At 39.3% G+C, this 22,526-nt stretch overlaps 1 protein-coding gene across 6 annotated transcripts in view; it reads left to right on the top strand.

The window, feature by feature from the left end:
- The window catches only part of tbc1d1 (TBC1 (tre-2/USP6, BUB2, cdc16) domain family, member 1), a 57,662-nt gene that overhangs the window by 17,767 nt on the left and 17,369 nt on the right, over positions 1-22,526 (top strand). For 4 of the 6 annotated variants that reach the window (XM_040145914.1, XM_040145913.1, XM_040145919.1 and 1 more), the window contains 13 exons: positions 1,952-2,542; positions 4,240-4,329; positions 4,417-4,521; positions 5,958-6,090; positions 7,798-7,889; positions 9,646-9,762; positions 10,042-10,167; positions 10,432-10,580; positions 11,071-11,334; positions 12,684-12,800; positions 13,132-13,245; positions 13,475-13,608; positions 19,847-20,047. In XM_040145914.1, coding sequence (XP_040001848.1) covers positions 1,952-2,542; positions 4,240-4,329; positions 4,417-4,521; positions 5,958-6,090; positions 7,798-7,889; positions 9,646-9,762; positions 10,042-10,167; positions 10,432-10,580; positions 11,071-11,334; positions 12,684-12,800; positions 13,132-13,245; positions 13,475-13,608; positions 19,847-20,047 — 2,233 coding nt within the window. The remainder of the gene's footprint in view (positions 1-1,951; positions 2,543-4,239; positions 4,330-4,416; positions 4,522-5,957; positions 6,091-7,797; positions 7,890-9,645; positions 9,763-10,041; positions 10,168-10,431; positions 10,581-11,070; positions 11,335-12,683; positions 12,801-13,131; positions 13,246-13,474; positions 13,609-19,846; positions 20,048-22,526) is intronic. The other 2 variants (XM_040145915.1, XM_040145917.1) reach the window with 2 other exon arrangements.

The following is a 22,526-nucleotide window of genomic DNA, read 5'->3' as shown; positions in this document are numbered from 1 at the left end:
TTGGTGAACATATGGGAAGTATTAAGCTACTAAAGAGCCAGAAATTTTGCTCAACAGCTGATGTAGACAAAACAAAGCTAGAAGGTGAGTGAAAATTGGACTTACATACCCCAGGTTGCCAGAAACACAACTTAGATGAATGCTAATATACTTTAGCTCCATGTCTGCTAGATATGTAAATATGCAACTGTTTACTAACATATTCAGCACTGCAACTAAAGAAGGCGAATAAGGAATCAGTGTTGTGTTTACAGCTAAGTGGCTAAAAAGACAGATTATTGCTGGTTTAAGATTTAAGTAAAGGATTTTGCCTGTTCAGCAGGCACAGACATCCTTTGCAGTAAACAGCTGCAGTCTGGCCTCGAAAGGCGGACCTCTATCTGGTGAACAAGTCAACAGCACCTTTGTGCCATTAGGTGTTAATTGGCACTTTTAATAAATGCCAGTTTCAATTTCATTTATCATAAAGCCCAAGTGTTTTTATGACTGCTATGTGAAAGCCCTTGTCATGTCAGCTGATCAGTGTATAATATGTGTTTTTGTTGGAGCTGTGGGGAGAATCATATTTCTGCTCTCCTTTTCTTCAGTCAGTGGTGTTTTGACTCTATTACAGTGTATGAGTGTGAGTATGTACCCCTGTTTTTGTGTCTGTATAAACAGTGGCATGCTGAGAGTATTTAGCTTGCATGCAAAAATCTAAAATACGAACTATACAAACATATCAAGATGGAAATACTGGTAAATATCCTGTTTTAGATTTTTAGTTTTTTACAGAGAAAAAATTGTAAACCAAAGTTTATAGGGAGAGAGTGAAGAGGAAAACGGGAAAGGATGGGACAGGAAAGAAGGGAATAAAATAAAGGGAAAGTGAATACAAAGCCTGCTTTGAGACGAAAGGTCCCAGTTAGGCTTCTTTTCAACACAGGAAGATATCACAAGGGCTGCTCTATTCCAGGGAACCATAACACACATTCCACCATATGGCAGGTTAGATCATAGTGAGGTGTGGCATCTACACTGATAAATGAAAAATTGTGTTCCATGTAGTATTTCATAAGTTTTTCTTTTAGTTTTTATCCACTATTGCTACTCTACGCAGCCACCTGTTTCTGGACATGTGCTCACAGTGTTGGGACAGTGTGAGCACCCGGTCAAACGCCACCATTTCGAAATGACGAGGGCAGTTAACATCTATTAAAGTTATTACCTAAAGAGACAGACTTGGGCAGAGGATATGATTGTAGTGTCAGAGCACAGCCAACTGTCATATGCAGCTCTTAGGTGAATTCGATCACATTAAAGAGCATCCTTAAAGGTGGTAGACCACTCAGTACAAATTAGATTTATTTTGCATTGCTGCCAAACCTTTTCCAAGGCATACAATACACTGAACTGTTTATAGACTGACTTGTTTTTTTTCTCCATCCATGTTAGTAGAGAGTTGTTTAGAGAGTTGAAACTCTGAATATGCAAACTTTTGATTAAGAAAGTTATATGAGGATTGTTTTCATGATGTTTTTGTATACATATGCAAAGTAAATTCAAAGTATGTATATGACATGTAGGTTCCAAATGTAGAGCCTCGGATGCATAGTTAGGTAAAAACAGAAGACATGCATAGATCAGATGTTCTGTTTCAATTTCGTGTCTGTCTGTCTGTAATACAGCCAGTACAGCTGGTTGTATTGATGAGTTTAAATACGATTACCCCTGTTGTTTGAGAATGAAGGTAGATGGGCTGCCACATTGGTGAAGTTTCACCTTTACTTCAGGTTTTACGCTCAAATGGATGTGATCATATTCACACGGACACTCGACATTCAGTTTTCTTCCTCAGTCCCCATTGGTACATTTAGTATAACCGTACATTGGCCATCTAAATGACATGCACTTATAAAATGCTTCTCTATAGTCGTTACAAGTTCTTATCACATTCTCGCTATCTCTCCAGGTCCCTGAGATCATCAGTACGCTGAGGCAGGCTGGCAAGAGCTCTGCACGCAACAATGATATCGCCACCATTTCCAACAAAACTCCCACTGGAGGGAGTGATCCCTCTGAACCAAGTTGTTCTCATCTCTCCACAACAACAGCCTCCGTGGCACCCACCGCTGCTATGTCTCCAACAGCCTTTGCCAAAAAGTTTGAGGTGCTGTTTTGCGGCCGTGTGAGTGTTGCTCACAAGAAAGCCCCGCCCGCCCTCATTGATGAGTGCATCGAGAAGTTTAGCCAGTTACATGGCTCAGGGACGAATGATAAAGGAGGGGCTGGTGGGGGATTGGTGGGTGGGCTGAGGAGGGCATTAAACTTCCAAACCAATGGACTGGGGAGTGGTGCTGTTGGTAATGGTTCCGCAGGGAGCCCCACCATCGGCAAACGCCCTGTCCTGTTCAAGCGAGACCCCAGCTTTCCCTGTCTGCAGGCCCTGGATGAGAATGGACTCTCACCTGAGATTTCTAACCCCAACACTACTGATGCACTTGCCCGCTCTGCTGAAGTACAGCCCACTAGCCTGCAGGAGAACAGGACCATGCTGTTTACGGTAATTTTCAGAAATCTACTCCGTAAACTCTGTGCTGACATGTGAGTTACAGAAGTAAAAAATGATTGTGTGAGCAGTGCAGCAGTCTCATTTTCGCATAGCAGTCCCGATAAACTTGGCCCAACTCTAAAATGACATCATTCTTTTTTTTTAAGGTGTGCATAAAATGATTCCTTTGCCAGTATAGAGAAGAAACAATAACAATTTTCGTGGTGGATCATAGCAGAACTAAGGCAGAGATTAAAACCATTACTGTTTAGTATTATTGTATACCAAACATTGATTTTCACTCACAACTATTACAAACATTTAACAGGCAACTCTAAATGTAGTTTGTTAATAGATACAGTAACTATCATTCTATTTGAAACAATTATACATTTCTTGCATTCCAAACAGAATAAAATGATACCTGTTAGTTTAGTTAGTTATTTTACTAAAGTATCACAATACAGTTGTATAAAATAACTTAAATGCTGAAATAAAAACATGAGTTCCAAGCAGTGTTCCTTATACAAAACAGTTCAACACATCAATAAAATAAAATTACCGAGTCCACTACCGGTTAAAACCAGAACCACATCATCTTTTCACAGTTTATTTATTACCTACTGTATCGACATAGAAATGGTTTGCTCAAAATTTTAAACAAAAGCACTGTTACCAAGCCCACTGCTTTTCAGATGAAAACTCTCAGCTCACACACAATGTTTCACAGATGTCTTTGTTAATAATAAGAAGAGTACTTTATAGTGCAGTGAAGTGCAATTTTGGATTCCCTAAATGACAAAACGCAGAACACAGTCACTCATAAAGGACAGAGAGGGAGAAAACAAAAGAACGACAAAAGTATAAATCCCCTAATGACTTAGCAAGAGCAAATGCTGACTGCTGCTCAAAATGAGCCCAGTCACACTCCCCTAATTGACCTTTACTTGACCTCAGTGACCTCCTGCCAACAGGAGTTTTCCTGTTTGTCCTCCAGACAGGAAATGGTGACCGCTGGCTCAGGAACCACCAGTGCTTGTTGCTGCCCCCCTCAGCAGATACAGCAGATATATGATTGATATTGATGATACATCCGGCTGCTGCCATGGATAGCAGTCGGAATTATACCATCTCATTTTTTTCTCCTCAGTTTTGAAGAGACACATTAAATCCCCCTTTTCCTCTAGAAATAGTATGATTATGTGATTCATGATTGATACAGAAGGACAGTGAAGGGGAAATTGTTGAGAGGATAATAGCTGTGCTCAGAGCATGACGACTTGTGATTATACAGACTTTATTTTTATGGACCACTAAGGTGTAGGAGTGATGGTGACTCATGTCCTAATGATGGTGAGAATTGGGATAGCCCCTAAAGCGGAATTGTCCCAAAATGCATTGGTACTTTTTGAGCAGAAATATAAGTAATGAAATTGCCTCGTTTGACGCATTTGACTGTTAAAAAAAGAGTATTTTTTTGACTTCCCCTTGTATCATGTAAGCACTGATCAAGCTTTATAGTTGCAGTTCAGTTCAATGTGAGAAACTGGGACTTGACCCATAACTACTTTGGCCTGTGAGGTTCATTATCACAGTCACAGCCACACAACAAATATCACCACACAGATGACCTATGAAGCCACATTTGCACTAAAACACATCCATGTACATGGTCTAACTGCATTTCATTTGTGATTACCATTTTTTAGGTTGGCAGGTCTCAGATCTTCTTGGTTAGTCCAGACACTAAGAAAGTTGCCATAGAGAAGAGTTTCAGAGAAATCTCCTTCTGCTCACAGGTATGAGGCACTGGAATTTAGATACTGTCTACACTGTCTGTATATCTCTGTGTGTTATTTTAACACCTGTCATTCATCTCTTTTCAGGGTATTCGTCACGTGGATCACTTCGGCTTCATTTGCAGAGAGACGGTGGAAGGAGGCAGCTGCCACTTTGTTTGCTATGTCTTCCAGTGTACAGACGAATCACTGGTGAGATGGTGTCATGTGCATTGTCATCTCCATTCATAGTTTTCCAAGTAACAGTTAGCAAGGCACAAATCTAAGTAGGCATATTTCTGTTGGTACAATTGATTCATCCATTTTAATTACACTTATATACACCTAGAAACGTGTATTGTATATTTCCTGTAACAAATTCTTATATTTCACTATCAATGCTTACAACTCAATGTTCATATTTGATCAGCGGACTCTTTTATTTAACACTTCGCAAGTGTGCTTTAGATTTAAATTTGAGTACCACAATGCATGCAGGTGATATTTGTCACCAGTGTTGTTTTCTATCAGTCGAGAATAAATGCTGCTCTAATTCTGTAGATTTATGACTCAGTGCATCTGTGTTCCACTGGGTCATGTTGTACCTGTGCCAACACAAGCCAAATGGACTGTCCGGTTGATAAAGAGGATGGATGTACTGTACTGTACTCAGCTAATGTTGTAGTTTAATTGGTTTATACTATATAGAGACATTATTCTTGAAATAATGAGTCATCGAACCTGTTAAACATCAATAATTTCAATTTGGTCTCTACTGCCAGAGTAAACAACCTGTGATGGAAAAAATGAAATATCTTTCCCATTGTTACATATAGATCATCTCTCTATTGTGATACATTTTTACTTCTACCAGATTTATACTGAATACAAATTCTGCAAAGACAAAGGTTTGCCAGATATATTAAAACGTATCTGAAATTAAGAAAGGAGAGTTCTAGGCACAGTAACAGAATGGATCCTGAATATTTAACATCTTTTAGTCCTTTGGTTAAGAACGGAGAATGGGGTGAATTTGTTCAAAAAATTGTTCTCTATAGTGGAATACAGTTTTGAAAAGAAGCTAATGTGGATGAATACTGGTAGAAGCAAACTAATGAATTCACTGACAAATTACACTATGTCGTATGATGAAAGAAAAAACAAAAGGAGAGCCCGACCGATACTGGATTTTTGGGGCCAACACTGGATTTTAGGGAGATTTTAAAGCGTGTGTGTGTGTGTGTGTGTGTGTGTGTGTGTGTGTGTGTGTGTGTGTGTGTGTGTGTGTGTGCGCGTGCGTGCGTGCGTGCGTGCTGGTAGATTGTGGTCCATTTTTAGTGGAGGTGAGGATGATTGGTTGACAGATCATAGGTTTTCCTGTGTTTTATTGTTTCTGTTCACCTGTACAGGAACTATAAATGGAAATTAGCTTGTAGCTAAATTTAGAGTAGTATCATAAAGTATCTTATATCCTTGTTTGAGATTAATCTTTTTATGTATTTTCACCATTTCTAAATTACCCCAACAATCTTTTTCTGCATTATTTTCTGAAAAACATCCAATACTGATCTATTTGTGTTATGCCAATATTGGCTGATAAAATCAGTGGTCGGGGTCTAAACAAAAGGGCTTTTTTTCTGTTCTTACAGGTGGATGAGATCATGCTGACTTTGAAGCAGGCATTCACTGTGGCAGCCCTGCAGCAGAATACAAAGACCCAGAGCCAGCAGTGTGACAGCTGCCCCATGCAGCAGCTCCACAAACTGTGTGAGCGGATAGAAGGTAGGAAACGGTCCCTGGGCTCCTTCACAGTACATGAGTGAATAATGAGGTACCTCAAAAGAATTTCCTGATTGTAACTGGTTAGATAGATTTATTTGGCAACAATAAAAGTAAATACAAGACTGTGGTTACCCAGTCCTGCCATACAATTAAATTGTCAAGAATAGAAACACAATAAAGCTAAAAGCTTATTTCCATTGTCATCCTCTCAAGGGGAGAGATGGGTAAGATGGCACATAAACACATGTTGGCGATTTATACTGTAGTCTGGGTGTTGAAATAATATTGATAGTTCAAATTTATACAGCTATATACACTTGTAAAATAAAACAGCCATTTTGCTCAGCCATTGTACATGTAGCACTTTAAATCCAGTAAAGAAATTAACTATTTTAATACAGTGGCGAAAGGGTGAACCTACCACTGCATTTTATAATTATTTGATGTTTTTATCAAATGTGCTCTGCAAGTTGATATGAATGAGATGGATAAAAGAAGGAAATAGACAGATATAGCCGCTGTCAAGACCAGTGTGGTCTTGACAGTGAAGAAGCAGCACAGTTGTCAGCTGGAGGCCTGACTGACTTATCAAAACTTTCAGACAATAAACGTTACAAAGCTGTCTGACTAATGTAGCAGCCCAAGTCGTAATTTAGAAAGAATCTTGGTAACTGTTGGTCTTGATATTAGCACTCCAGTATACATGCCATTTCAGATTTCCTGGTTTTCAAGCAGCTATCCAGTGCATTTAAAGCATTTAGAAAAGTAATACCTGTTTAACTGTTTGATGATTCAATCAGCAGCACCCTATTGCTGCTCAGAATGTACTGAATGTGAAAACATGAGAGATTGAGCTCTATTTTGACTCTTATTGTACTGTACTGTATCTGATGTTTATATATTGTATTAGTACATTTTTGTCATCCTGCTCCTCGGTTGCTTTCCTGAGGTTTCTTCCATTTTTCTACAGTTAAAAGGTTTTTTTCGGGAGTTTTTCCTTATCAGAGTCAAGGGGTCTAAGGACAGAGGGTGTCGTGTGCTATAAAGATTGTGAAACCGTATAGGCAAATTCATGATTTGAGATATTGGGATGTATAAATAAAATTGACTTGTATCTTAGAGTATCATGGTAATGGTGGTTATAAAAACTTATATATTATCAGTCACTATTTTTGGGGCATATTCTGTGTCTAAATTTTAGTTGGCTGTTACAATAATCAGAGTTTGATGTTTGTCGTGATTTATGAGTCACTGTGTGATGATAGTTTTCCTCTCTTAACATCTCTGAACTGAATTTCATATGATCATTATTTCTGAAAGATGTGTAATGTCCAGGCACAGACTTTTGCAAAGAGAATAATTGGACAAGTTTTTTAGTATTGAAGGCTCAGGTCTGATCGAGGCAGAGTTAATATTTTGATTGAGGAGCGGTTGATTTTGTGTTTTTACTAGCTCACAACCAATAGCAAGGCCTTTAATACAATCTTAGTTTATTCGTAACAAATGTATTCATATTTTTTCATTTATATAGATAACTGCATCCATATGGCATTAGGACATAGCAGATATTATGGTACTAAATTATGTGACCAAGATACCAGGATGCTAGGACCCAACAAAGGTGCATTTACTATATGTAAAACAAATTTGAGGTGAGACTAGCCTTTTCTTTAATGTATTTTAAAACTGTATTTGCTTCATTTTCAGGTCTACACCCATATAAAACCAAACTGGAGCTTCAGAGACACTTGGCGACTCTGGATAATCAGGAGCAAGCATCAGTCTTTGAAAATACTATGGTAATCTGTCATTTCTGTCTGTGCACCTGATGAGCAGGTAGTGAATTCCTAAAGTTCCTTTTGAGGTGACTGCAACTAGAAAAGAAACTAGCCAGTCTGCAATTTATACACTCATCATGACTGAATCACTGTGGAATCACAAGATTTTCATGTGGGATTCACAGTGATGCACTCATCTCTATATACACATGACTTAAAAATTTCTGTCACTTCATATTTCTTTTTTTTTCCTATAGATCTTTATCTCTCTTCAGCTCGCTTACTGATTTTCTCTCTTTTCCCAGAAACACCAGTGTAATTGTTTGTTCGAGCACTTCTATTTAACTGTTGGAAATGGATAATGTCTGATTTCATTGGTGGCTAAACACTGATGTACAGTAAGGGACTTACAAGTAGTGGTATATGAAGATGAGGTGAATGCCCACAAATACAGATGGGGGACAAATGAAAGGATAAGAAACCAAAGTGTGTTAGCAATGTGATGTTCCACCACAAAGTTCCAGAATATCTTCAGTGCTCTGTTTCATAAATACTTTTAAGTGTATTGAACTCTACTGGACGGATGAACAGTGTTCTTCCAAAGGACATTCCCTCAATAGCTGTTTTGATGATGGTGGTGGGGAATGCTGTCTAACACATCACTGCAAATTCTTCCATAGGTGTTTAACATCCAAGAGGACCCCTGAAATCCCATAAGGACCCACCAAAAACCTCCTAAAGGACTACTAGGACCTCATAAAGGACCACTACAAATTCCAAAAGACACCTACAACCTCCTTAATGTCCACCAGAACCTCCTAAAGACCAACTAAAAACCCTTTGAAGGACTTCTGGGACCTCCTAAAGGACCACTGAAACATCCAAGTCTCCTTTAACCTGCTAAAGGACCGCTACAACCTTGTCATTGACCGCTAAAACTTTCAAAAGTACATGTAGAACTTTTTCAATGACCAGTAGAACCTCCAAACGACCCCCAAAGAGGACCTCCTAAAGGACCTCCCTAACCTCCTAAAGGACAACTAGAACCTTCTTAATGACTACGAAAACCTCCGAACACACATTCATAGAACCTCCTCATTGACCACTTTAATCTTCTAAACAACCCTTAGAACAACCTAAAAGACCTCTAGAACCGTCCCATCGACCACTAAAACATCCTAAACAATCCTGAGAACCTCCTCAGTAACCACTAGAACCTCTTAAAAGACCCCTAGAACCTTCTTTAATTTCTGTAAATAATGTACTGATGTGGTGAATGAAATGAAAGTACAACCCAACATAAAGTGTGCTAGTAAGCCTTGAACCAGGTTTTTCCTTTAATTTGTCACCTGTCTGTATTCTCTATGATCCAGCTGACATCTGCTGGTGATACAGCTGAACTGCAATATTGCAGCAGTGCTAAATGTATCTCTGTACAGATGTTTATGTATCAGATAACTGTTTTTTGAAAATTATTTTAGAAGTCCTGTGTAAAAAAAAAAAAAAAAAAAAAAATTAAGTCTCTTGTGGTCCATACTCATTGTGCAGCCTGTTGTTAAGTTTATTGATTAGAGAAACACCTTTTTTAGGCCCGTAACCTTGGAACTTCGTTCTCTTTAGCTTAGTGACCTGCACTAAAAAACTGACTGTTTCCACTGTAGCCCTGCAGTGGAAGGAATTTTTTTAAGAACTGTTCCTCACATAGACTGTATTTGCTGGGCTTGAACAAATATAAGTTAGCATTTTAAAAAATTGTATTTTGTGTTGTGTGTTACAGAGGGCTCGTCCTAAGTCTGATCAGGAAGAGAATGAGTTGGTAATGGCCTCACTGAGGAATCTGTATGAGGAGAGACAGAGGAGCCATCAGCACACACTGCCTGGAGACAGCAAACAAGTAACTTTTGCACCTAATATAAAGTCCATACTCTACCAGCTCTTACTAATTTCCTGTTTCTGTTCCAATTATGTCCTACATTTCCTCAAAAGTGTCAACAATTCCACAACAGAGTAAAGTCACCGAGGACAGACAACTGGAAAAAGACATTTTTATATTTTCCACTTACACAGACATACATGTAACTGTCAGACTATGTGGACCTCCCTATCACTCAGTCACTGTCACGGTTTCTCTGTCTGTCTCTATGCGTTCATTTCTCTCTCCATGCATATGTAGGTGTGTGAGGAGGCAGCTCCAGCCCCTGTGGAGGCACAGCAGCAGAGTAGCAGCCGGCAGCGACTTGAGCAGTTCAAGAGCCGAGCCAAGCGCTCTCTCACTGAGTCTTTGGAGGGCATCTGGAAGGTAACAATGCTCATTTTGCCTTCGTTTTGTGTGCAGTTATACACAAGTATGCATTTGTGTACTCTGATGCTGTCATTACTTTGAAAATATACATGTAAGAAGAGATGGTAGTTTTTGTTTCCATAGATTATCAGCCATTACATCTTGAACTTGGAAACTGTGTTTTACCAAATGAGAAACCATGAAGAAGTGTCCCGGTTTGAAGTCTTTCGTTACGTTAAAGCTACATACTGTGCATAACCTTGGCGTGTGTGTTCTTGGCAGGGGAGCAGCAAGGCCAGAGCTCAGAGGGACAACAGTGAAGGAAGTGACAGCAGCTCTTCCATCTGTACTATAAACAGCAGCCAGGACCAGCCCTGCTTAGATAACCCCTTGCCTGCCTCCTCCCAGCAACGACCCACCAGCCCACTCAGGTAAACACACCTGAACACGCATGCCCACACGCTGACTCATATCTCGGGTCAGAGCAGTCCCTGCTGTCGGAGCAGTTTTACTGTTTTTACTCAGATTTCATGATTTATGTGTATTTATATATTATGAGATTTTTTAGCCAGAAGGAAAATTAGATAGAACTGATTAATTTTTATTCAAAAATCACTGACTTGCTTTTGCCAAACAGGCTTTTAAAGTGTTTTTCTTGTCACCAAAAAAAAATTTTTTTTAGGATTTTTTTCAGAATTTAGACATCTGCTCTGACATACATTATGACTGGATATTTGTGCTTTTTAATTTAAAAAAATGTTTTAAACTAAATTATAGAGTTGTAGCAGTGAACACAATCTGTAGTAACATCTTGTTTAAATTATGTGAAGTTTTCATCGACTATTTATGACTTAGAATTCTGGGTAGTGCATATTCTAAACGTAGTTTTCTCCTCACTCTCCTGCCTTGTTATTTTTTCAGGTGCCACAACTCAACAGGAGACCTGAAGCGTCTTGACACCTCCCTCCCCCTGTCTCCCTCCTCTTCCTCTTTATCCAGTGATGCTCAGCCACAGGGCTTCCGTCGACGGGCCAGCACCTTCAGCCACCCTCCCACCCCCTCATCAGTACTTGATTACTCACCGGTGCACACCCTAATTCAAGCTCCAAAGGATCCCACTGCCGCTACCAAGCCCAAGCTCGTACGACACTACTCCGTCAGCACCGACACGCCACACCAGAGCAAGTAAGCAGAGTGTGTTTTTGTGTATGTTTGTTGTGGCAACAACACAAACAAGGAAAGGTGGAAGATTAAATGTTGCTGGAAAGTAGAATTTGAGAACATGGCCAGTAATTCAGTGTTGTGGGATCTGAGATCACATCAGATCACATATGCAGAGGTGAAAGACAGTACATGCAAGTGCTGGACACAGGTATTTCCGGGGCTGAATAATTTATCTGTTGCATACTTACAGTTTGTCACGTTAATCTCATCTGGAGAGAGAGTGTGATTATCAGTGACTGTGCAGTAAGCAAGAAATTTGTCTCACATTGGAGGGAACTTCAAATCTCACATCTCATGCTATAAAATATTAGTTAAGCTGGAAAAAATTAGAGCAGACTGGTTGCAGTCATTTCTGTAACTAACCATAACAGGTGTTATGGTGGGTACTTCATTTTCACACCTTGCTGTATAATAACTTGTGTCCTCTCCCTGAGTCAACAGCTGGAGTTTTATTCTCCTTTCAGACTAATACAGTGAAGAGGATTAAACCTAGCTGGTTTGTATAGATTGATGTTTACTATCCGACTTGGCTTCACAAACCTCTTCCTCTCCTGGTTAAGAGGGAGTCAGATACAACATGGCTTTGGTGAACATGTGGTTTGGGGTTGGGATTGGTCCTGTTACAGTTGTAAAAGAGAGATGTGGGTAAAAGAAAAAGGGAGAGTGGTATGTAAGCAAGAGGAAGGAAGTCTAAGAGAGAAAGTGAAACAGAAACTTATTTTGGTATTGGCAGCATGTATTGAAATTTTACTGTGTATTTCTGTGTAATTATGTGGTCTGCCAGTGGTGTGTATGGTACTACACTTGCAGACTCAAGTTTTAATGAATGGCAGTGGCCAGGAAGTAGCCCGTGACAGCAGTCTCACGGGTTGTTGAATGCAAGTGTGTGTCATATGTATAGGCACTGTATCAGTACAGGAAAATATATAGGAGTTAAAAAGAACTCTATATAGGGGTATACAAGCAGCTTAATGCATTAAGTGGTAGAACTCTTAAAATCTTAGCTATTCATTTGTTTCCTTGGTCTTGAACAAAGCTCTTCTTCTTCTCTCTGATTTATCTACTTAATAAACCTCTTGACATATAACAATAGTAGAAGTTTAAAACAATATTATTACCAAGGAGTCTGATAATCAACCAAAATTCTAGAGAATAGCTGCTCACTTATCCTCTGTCTCCAAGCTTGGCCATTTTTCCATTTTCTGTGCTTTTTCTCTTCACCTTTTTTCTGTTTTCATGCTTTTTTTCAGTGTCTTTGACTTTCTTTGCCCTTTTTTTCTCTTCCTCTCTCTCTTTGCACTGATTCTCAGACATGCCCCAACTGACTTCACCCTTCCTCCTGTTCCTCCCTGCCCTTCATCCCCCTCTCCTCTGCTCCCTCATCATCCTACCTCCCCTTCCTCTGGAGCCCGGCTCAATAAAAGAAGGTGAGAGTTCTGCACTGGTTCTCTGCTCAACCCATGCAGTATCTCTTGAGTTTTCTCTGTTGTATGTGCACTGATATCAATTTTTCCAAACTTCAGAGAAACACTAAACGCGTCAACCATTGGTTGCTCGTTTGAGAGGTGATCCAGGGACTATTTTCAGCCGAAAACACAATCATGTCATTGTCTGCTTGAATGCTAGAAGTCACATCCTTCTATTGACATTGAAGTGGATTTCAAAAACATTTCTCCTGAGCAAAATATGTCTGTGTGGATGGGGTCTAAGTTTCTCTTTTCATCTGTGTTCTGTCTCCTTTTTTCACCTCCATCTCAGTCCTCTGGTTGGTCTGCGTGCTCGTCTCCATTCCTCCTCCTCTGTCCCTAATTTTCTGAAATTTCAATTTCTGGCCCCTGTCCAAGAGAATGATTGTCCTCAGCCAAAGAGCAGGTACATACACATGTACACCATACAAACACACCATGGTAGTGTGTCCCGCATTATAATAATTTGTGTTCCATTTTCATAGATTCCTTTAACTGATTTTATGTCTCTATTTTTTGATACATACACGTGTATAGGCCTGTGCGTATGTGTAAACAATATTGTATGATCTACCTATTGAATGTTTATCAGGGCACATGTAACCTCTTCTGTGTTTGTGCTTGCTTGTTTTCAGTGATGTGGCGGCTCTCTCTACACCAAGTGCAGTATATGGGGCAGAGGAAAGCCCACTGCGCAGTCACCGCCACTCATGGAGGCAGCAGATCTTCCTAAGGGTCGCTACACCTCAGAAGAACACAGACACCAATGGTAAGAATACACATTCACAACAAAAACAAAACTCACAGCACACGGGAGAGAGAGGTTATTGATTTACAAAAGATTTGCAGCACTTTTTGTGACACAGAAGAGTCAGTTAACATTTGTCCATATTTACAGTGGGGCCTCATTGAAGTTCTGTAGCACTAAGATGACCGATACGTGTATATAATTACAACACAGTTACGTATGCGCAGGGAAGAGGAATGTAACACAAGTTGTCTCACAGAGTAAAACCAGCCACGAGATAAACCTATGCAACTGTATGTTGTGTCTTTTGGGGTGAAAATATATTTAGAGGAAAGATACCAGCTTTGCTTTTAACAGCAGAATTAGAACAACTTAAAAGGGATAATAATGGCAGAATTGTGACAATTTTGAGTAGATAACATTAGCCTAAAAAGGATGCTGCAGCAAATATAAAAATGAAATTTTCAGCAAGTGTTCTTTTTAGATAACAACATTTTCGATTTATACAAACTGGGTTTATATATTTGAAAATCTGATCTAATCTTTTCATCCCACATACTATATTATTAGAATTTCCTTTGTACTAACATACTTTATGGAGAAAATGAAGGGACTGCACAGCCTTTTAAAGATTATCCAGGCTAATTAGGGGAAAAAAGGCTCACATCTGACTGCAAAGATGAAAACAAAGCACACTGCAATAATGTTTTAGATTAGACGATACTGCACAGGAAACTTTGATAAAGTGAATAATTCTGTTATAAATTAATCTGACTGAGTTATGCACATATTTTGCTTACTGTTACAAAAAATATGGAACATGCCTCTTTTAGATTACTCACCAAAATAACAATAATATCAGTTTGGTGAGTTTAAGCATGTATATGTGTACGTAAGAGCTTTGACAAGCAGCACACTAGGATTACTCTTCATGCTCCAGTTGCAAATTTCAACAAGTTTTCTTCTAAGGTTGAATGCAGGTAAAGACGGTTGTGAAAACAAGTGCACTCATATGCTTATGTGCATGCTTCATATCCTACCAAAATAAAAGAACAACAGTGGTGCAGTGACAAAGCCTTTCCACTAAGTGTCACTCTTTCATTCAACGTAATGGTACATGTTGTTTGTTCAGAAAAGAGGAAGGGAGTGAGAATAGATAATTTTACTATAGCGCTTTCTTTCCTGTATGAACTTGATTTGGTTATTATCCCCTCCTCCTGGCAGTGACATTTTATTTTTTTTCCCTGCTAGTTTTTCCAGGTGATCCTTAATAAACTGATACTCATGTGTGTTCCAGTATTTTTGGTTTATAATGCAGACTGTTGTGGCATTTTGTGAACTGAAATGTGCCAACCAAACATCCAGCATTGACTTCTCTGAGGACCAGTAAAGTATCGACTGTTAATTTACTTTTGAAATCTCACGATAGAAATCATGCATAAAAAACATTAACATAATGAAATAGACCCAGGCTATATTTTTTTCTCTGGTATTTCAGAGCATCTCATCAAAGTATTCAAAAAAAAAAAAGATGGGGTTTGTTGGCAATTTAAATTCATGTGCTTTGGGAGGATTAATCAGAGGAGAGATAATGTAGCTCTCAACATAGCTGGTAACCCTCTTACAGTGTCTAAAGTTAAGGCAAAAGATTGATATGCACATCAGTTCCCGTGGCATATTCTGCTTGTTTTAAGGAGCGTTGAATTTTGCATTGGTAAGTGAGCTTACATTGCTGTGTGTCATGTTATCAGTTGATTTTTGTCCACAGGGCTAATGTGTGACGATAAAGACTGGCCTGAAATGAAGCAAACTTGAGGAAAAGCCTGAACGCCTTGGGCCAATAAATATGAGGGCAGTAGACCTGCCTGCAGATTGACAACCCTGTCAAATATTGTAGAGATGTGAAGGATACAAATTGAAAATTGTGTTTATACATATAGTGAAATATTTTTAACGACAGATAACTTTGAAAAATCAATTACTAGTCTGATCTGAGTATATGTCCACACAACAATGTGTTTGTGTGTGCCTGTGCAGGCATGTGAATCATGCTTGTGCTTGCATGTCCTCATATACTGTATTTTGATAATTATATGTGCTGTGTGTGTGCATGACAGAAAAAGTGTTGACAGTTGAGATAGCTAGGTTGGTCACACTGTACTCCAGTGTACCTGTATGAAAAGCCAACAGTTTAAAAAAAAAAAATATAGATATAGATATAGATATATAGATATAGATATATAGGTGTGTGTGTTTGTGTGTGTGTGTGTGTGTGTGTGTGTGTGTGTGTGTGTGTGTGTGTGTGTGCATGTTTGTATGTGTATGTGTTTATATGTGTATATATGTATGTGTATATGGGCGTGTATGTGTGTATGTATGTGTGTATGTATGTGTATATGTGTATGTATATGTGTGTGTTTATATGTGTATGTATATGTGTGTGTATGTGTATATGTATGTAAGTCTAATAACTTACTATGTATGTATGTATGTATATATTTGTATATATGTGTGTATATATATATATATATATACATATACATATACACCTCTGGAATGTGATCAAGAGGAAGATGGATGGTCACAACCATCAAACAAAGCTGAGCTGCTTGAATTTTTGCGCCAGGAGTGGCATAAAGTCACCCAACAGCGATGTTGACTGGTGGAGAGCATGCCAAGACGCATGAAAGCTGTGACTGAAAATAAGGGTTGTAACCAGATAGATTTCTGAACTCTTCCTTAGTTAAAACATTGGTATTGTGTTGTTTAAAGATGAATATGAACTTTCTTTGCATTATTTGCATTATTTGAGGTCTGAAAACACTGCGTCTTTTTTGTTATTTTGACCATTTATCATTTTCTGCAAATAAATGCTCTAAAGGACAATATTTTTATTTGGAATTTGGGAGAAATGTTGACAGTAGTTTATAGAATAAAACAAAAATGTTCATTTTACTCAAACACATACCTATAAATAGTAAAATCAGAGAAACTGATAATTTTGCAGTGGTCTCTTAATTTTTTCCAGAGCTGTATATGTATATGTGTATAGTACCTTTTAAGTTATTAGACTTATTATTAGACTTTATTATACCCGTGTTCATGTTTTGTGTATTTCGACATCATTTCAGTGATAGGCATAAACCCTGTCATGCCCATTGAAGCCTTTAAAGAGCTTCAGTGTTCAGCTTCAATGTAGATTCAATATGAGCAGTCCCCTGATGTTGTATTCAGTGACTGTTTTGCAAAGGGTCACACAGTGGATTGGATAAAATAACAGGAGCACTTTATTGTATAATTAGGGTGAAAACAGAAGGCAGTGAGTGTTGCACCAACAATTCAAGGAGAAACTCTAAGGAATCTTTTCTCTGTCTAAACTGCCTGAAGTCAAAAAACCACCACGTCATATGATGCATGATGCATGCCATTTGATAGGCTTTGTCCATTTGAAATGTCTCACAGTGTGGAAGGTTAATAGGAGTGCTTAAAAAATAGAGCATAATAGGTCAGCTCACAGTATAACCACTGCTGCCCTGGAGCAACGAGTTTTTGTGTGTTATTTCAAGTACCCTCCCCTGAGTAGAGAGGTGAAGGTACAATAGTTAGGATACGCCAAGTGAGACAGTGTCAACTGGCATCAATTTTAAAAAGTAAACAGTGGCACTTTCTGTCACGGGGTGGTGGATCCACCTGCACTGAGGCAAGCCACACCAAAAATAATAGGGATGGCTGTTTCGATACAAGTCTGGTGATGCTAGTGTTGCTTGGACCACTAAGCTGCCTTTATTCAGCCTATTAGCACTGACTTCTGAAGCTGCCATTGCAGTTATGTTTTTTTTGCCTGAAATAACAGAAACACTCCATAAGAAAGAATATTAACTTTGTAGTACCATAACCACATTACACTTACAAAGGCAACTATACAAATCAGGGAAATGAACCTCTTGAAAAAAGTCTCCAAAATCATGACAGTAGAGACCAACTACAAGAAAACTGCATTAGCAATGAGGTATGGCTATGGCTAAACCATGCACTGTTGTCTGCAACTGTGCTTTTTTTAATGCTACTGCTGATGGGTGCCAGAGCCTAAAACTTCCAAACCCTACACATAGTGGCTGTTTTTATGCGTTGTGGTCTAATGAATGCAACAGGGATGTGGATTAGCTAGGTTTAGACCTGTAATTGTAGATAAAATTTCATTTTCAAGTGAAACAGGTGAGGAGCATATAAAACCTCTTTCCTCATCAGAAATAAAATCTACATCTGTAGTTTATTTTGACAGTCCACTGCCATGAGGTAAAGGGAAAAACAGTGTGTTTAGGAGGTCAGTGTGATTGGCTTTGTGCTGGCTGAATGGCGTGCTAAATTGGGTTTGGAGTTGGGTGTGTATTTATGTGTGTGTGCGCTTACATACATGAGGTCATGGGTGTGTCAAGTGTGTGTTTTTGTGTGTGTGTGTGTGTGTGTTTGACGGGGTGGCAGTGTCTCAAGGTCATGTTGACAGTCCACACACAGACAGCGCCAGAGGAGAGCGCCAGCCTTGTTGACCCACTTCGCATGTTATGTGTGTGTGTGTGTGTGTGTATGTGTGCTCAGTTATTTTGACTTAAAGACATGGTTTTACCGTTAAGATTAAGCATACACAGTACTGTAGGTTATGGTTAGGTTAGGATAAGGATAAGGGGCTAGGGAATTAATAAAGTCAGTAGAGTCCCCATAAGGATGGTAGAATAAGTTTGTGCGTGTGTGTTCAAGTGTGTTTGCATGCATGCATGCATTTTTCACACCTAACAGTTAACTCTCCAACAATGTTCTGTTGAAGCAGTGTAGCAGCCTGTGTTTGTCGAACAAATACATGACGCTGTTAAGAGAGTTCACCTTTTACTGTGTGTATATCTGTGTTACACATGTCTAACTTGTCTTCGCGTCTCTTATAACTTAAGAGCCCTGTGTTTGTTTAGTGACTCTGCTGGTTTCAGCATTCTTTGGAAAGTCTCCCTGACAGACACAAAGGCGTACATCAATGTTAACCTTATCTAGCACAAAGAACACAACTGTCATTTTACGTGTGTATGTGCGTGTGTCTGTCATGTGTTGATGTACGGTAGGAGTTTTGTCTTTGAAGCATATCTGTTGCATCTGCAGAGGAGTCTTTGGAAAGATAAGCACAAGATTAACATACATAAGCCAAGTTAAGGTACGTTCGTGTGTGTGTGTGTGTGTGTGTGTGTGTGTGTGTGTGTGTGTGTGTGTGTGTGTGTGACTGAGAGAAGCAAGTGCTATCTAGATAGTTGTTATGTCCTTTCTCTAAACAACACAGGGTATTTTGAGGTTTGGGATCCACCCTGTACTTTGGGGTGGAGTCACACAAACACTTTTTATTTTTTTCTCCACTCCACTTTTCACTCCACCACCCAGTTGTGTCAAATATATCTATGTTTAACATTTTTCTTTTTATTTTGCATGAGTGTTCAAGGGATTGACAGAGAGAGAGACAGGAGGTCAGGCAGCCTCTCTCCAGTTTTAACCCAGTTGATGTGTTCAGATCTGAGTTCTGCATTTTGCCCATTTGTCACTCGACTTTGTTCATACCTATAAATGAAGTAAAGAATCGATAAAATGCAGATGGATTCATTGTAGTTCCTTCCATCCCCATAACGCTCTCTTCCTTTTCCTCTTCATTTTCCCCCTTGGTAATGGTGCCAAGAATCAGCGTGTTTAGACGCATATCTCATAACCACAAAATTGAACCTTTGTGGTACTGAAAAATCATTTAATAAATTAGTTGACAGAAATGAATGGATAAATGTTTTAAATCTCATCAGGTAGTCACATACAGTATTAAGTAAAACTATATACAATTGGTGTTTACAACTTCATAAATGTGAGGATTTTGTAATTTTCCATTGAAAAGGTTATTTATTTATTTATTTATTTATTTATTTATTTTACATTGAGTCAGTATTTTTTTTTTAATTTTCAGCTGTGTAATACAGACAATAGATAAAAGTTTTTCATACACTGTGAACCTACAAAATTAGAATACTGTTTCAAATCAGATAATCAGTTATTTTCTCCTAACAAGGTTTGATTAAAGTTATGTTTGGACATAATAGTGTTAGTTAGTATCAGTATTGTTAATCACATTCTTATTATGTCCGTTGTTATTCCTGTATCCTCTTATTTGCTGCTGCAATGAAAAACTAATGTAGCATTATCTGACCTAATCTAATGTAATGTAATCTCATTCGTCTTTCAGACCGGGGGGATACCTGTCTAGAGGGGGGTCGAGTGTGCGTGGGCCAGGTGGGAGTTGGAGGAAGTGGAGAGACGTCCATGAGGGCGGTGCCTGAGGAGAGGACAAAAAGGAGCAAAGAGGAACTGAGGGAGCTGTGGAGGAAGGCCATCCTGCAGCAAATCCTACTGCAGAGGATGGAGAGGGAAAACCAGAAACTGCAGGGTGAGTTGGATGTATGAAGGGCTTTTAAACACACATACACACAAAGAGCCTGCATTTGTTCACAAACTAAAGCTCTTCTTATATTTGTGCTCACATACTCAAACATATAGCTCACTAAACAAAGAATAAAACTGAAAAATAAGCTTCAATACAATGAGCAATATAATGTCACATCACAATTAGCATTAACACTAAAACTACAGTGCACGGTGTTGTGGTGAAAGTGACCATCCAATAATACATGCAACAGCCAATGTGTCCTGTCAAGTAAACTAAAGACTTGAATGTCTACCTAAAATGTAAAAGGAACATAACACAGATTCACTTCAAATATTCCTGTACTCTAAATTGATGAGTTTATTGGGTAAAGCATAGTTTATTAGCCACTATCAGTGATATTATTGTACCACAATACATTTTACTGCTGCCAGTTCCTGCAAAGTTGGACTTGATTTGTTGGTTGTCTGCATGATAACAAGAACAACCGCCAGCATCATCACTAAGCACTTAGTAACGCTGCTGAATAACATAAGTTGGTTTCTCTAAAAGCTAAATAGCAACACAAGCAAGTCTTTCTTAAATCCATCTCTGGCAACGTGCCTCTCCAGATGTGCACACACACAGGTTAGGTAATGGACACCTGTATTTCTGTTTTTTGAATATTTAGACCCATCACAAACAGGTTATATAATATATAGTTGGGTGTGTATGCGTGTTTTTCTGTTTTTTGGTTTTGTTTTTTTGTTTTTTTTGGTTTGTGTTTTGTTTTTTTTTGTTTTTTTCTATCTAAGGGTGTGTGCGCACCTCCTCTTTCCTGACCCAGTTGGCACGTATCAACACATACCTAACTATGCATCACACCCCTGCCTACCTGCATTTAAATACATACCATTAATTCACACACGCACAATATTTCATCCATCACACAGAATGATGGCTATACAGCAGGGTGTGGTTGGACAGAATGCAGGTCAATATTGATGTACGAAATCAAGTTGGGGCAGCTCTATTCACTCTATTCAGCCTCACACACAAAAACAGACGGGCACACATTTGCTGTACTCATATTATACACACCAACATTCACATCTCCCGCGCGTGTTGGCCTTCTTGGACATCTATAGTTTAACTGTGTTTTATTCCTTCTACTGGGTGCACTTCAGCTTTCTATCTGTTATTTGTCTGGGTGGAGCTCAACTCTCTGTCCTCAATTCAGTTTATCTCTCTCACTGTTGCCTGGTTTATGGGTCAACTGTGAAAGTGTGTGTGTGTGTGTGTCCCTCGATCAGTGTGTGTGTATCTTTGTCAGCTCAAGGGTGGGGTATCCTGTCCCGTTGTGCGTTAATCATGGGCAGGGTGTTCCGGCGGCAGAAGGGGAGAGGAATGAAGAGAGGGAGGCACGGAGAAATTGTAGAGTGGAGAGATTGAATGCTAACTGGGCCAATGGGGGCCTGAGCCAATGAGCGAGTCCTGATAGACTAGACTTTGCCTGCTCCAGACAGCTGATAAGACAGACAGCAGAGCACAGCCTCTACATCAACACCTATTCTTATTCTGGAACTGTCAGATATGTGCTCTGTCCAAGTTTTCTTCCTTTATTATCCACACACCACCTTACAGGTCACTCCCGCTGCTTTTCTGTCTTTGATTGCCAAGGCGATGATATACAACACTTCCTAAGAAGCATGCTGACCTCTTGAGATCTTCTCAATTTATCTTGTAACAAGTTATTTTAAAATGTTTGTTCTGGAGTTGTTCTTTGCAAAGCACTCTACTTTTGCAAGGCCCTGAACTTACATATTCTCAATTTCATTAATGCTGGGATGTAATTATAATTGCTTCACTTTTTGTAATTTTTTTCTGATCTGTTCTACATACATTTGGGGAAATTCCCCCTGCTGGCTACCCACCTAATTTCCCCTGTTTCCTGGAAGGTGCAGGTTGGAACTGGAAGTGGCTTGCTGTCTCCATCCTGTCCCATAGTGATGATATTTCTCTGTCCAGCTCTGCCAAGTTGCAGCTGGTCACTGGGTGGACACCACACATGAGCGGAAAGGGTGGGGACGTCCACCAGGGGAAGGAGGGAGGAAAGGGAGAGTGTGGTCGACGGATGAGACAAATGTGGGATTGACTGAGAAGAAAGAGTTGAGTGTTGGCAGAAAAGAGAAAGAGAAGAAGAGATTAGAGGAGGGAGAGAGGAAGGGTGTTGTCAAAAACAGAGGAACATATGAGGGGCGCTGGGTGTGCCCTCACCCTCTTTGATCACTGGTGTTAGCCTGTTGTAACGGAATTCACAGTTTATGCGTTTGTGTTTAATTTGTAACCTCTGTTGATCTGAAGGTCCAGAGCCAGGGTTTCCCACATGCAATTGGAGACTTAATGTCCCCAGTTATCAATAAAAATAAGATGTGTAAAGGGTCTCTCTGACATATCCTGATTAAATCTCTGCCAAACTTCCAATTTACAGTATGACCGGATC

The sequence above is a fragment of the Xiphias gladius genome, chromosome 15, assembly GCF_016859285.1.
Source record: "Xiphias gladius isolate SHS-SW01 ecotype Sanya breed wild chromosome 15, ASM1685928v1, whole genome shotgun sequence".
Lineage (NCBI taxonomy): Eukaryota > Metazoa > Chordata > Actinopteri > Istiophoriformes > Xiphiidae > Xiphias > Xiphias gladius.
This window is presented reverse-complemented; position numbering and strand designations above follow the sequence as displayed.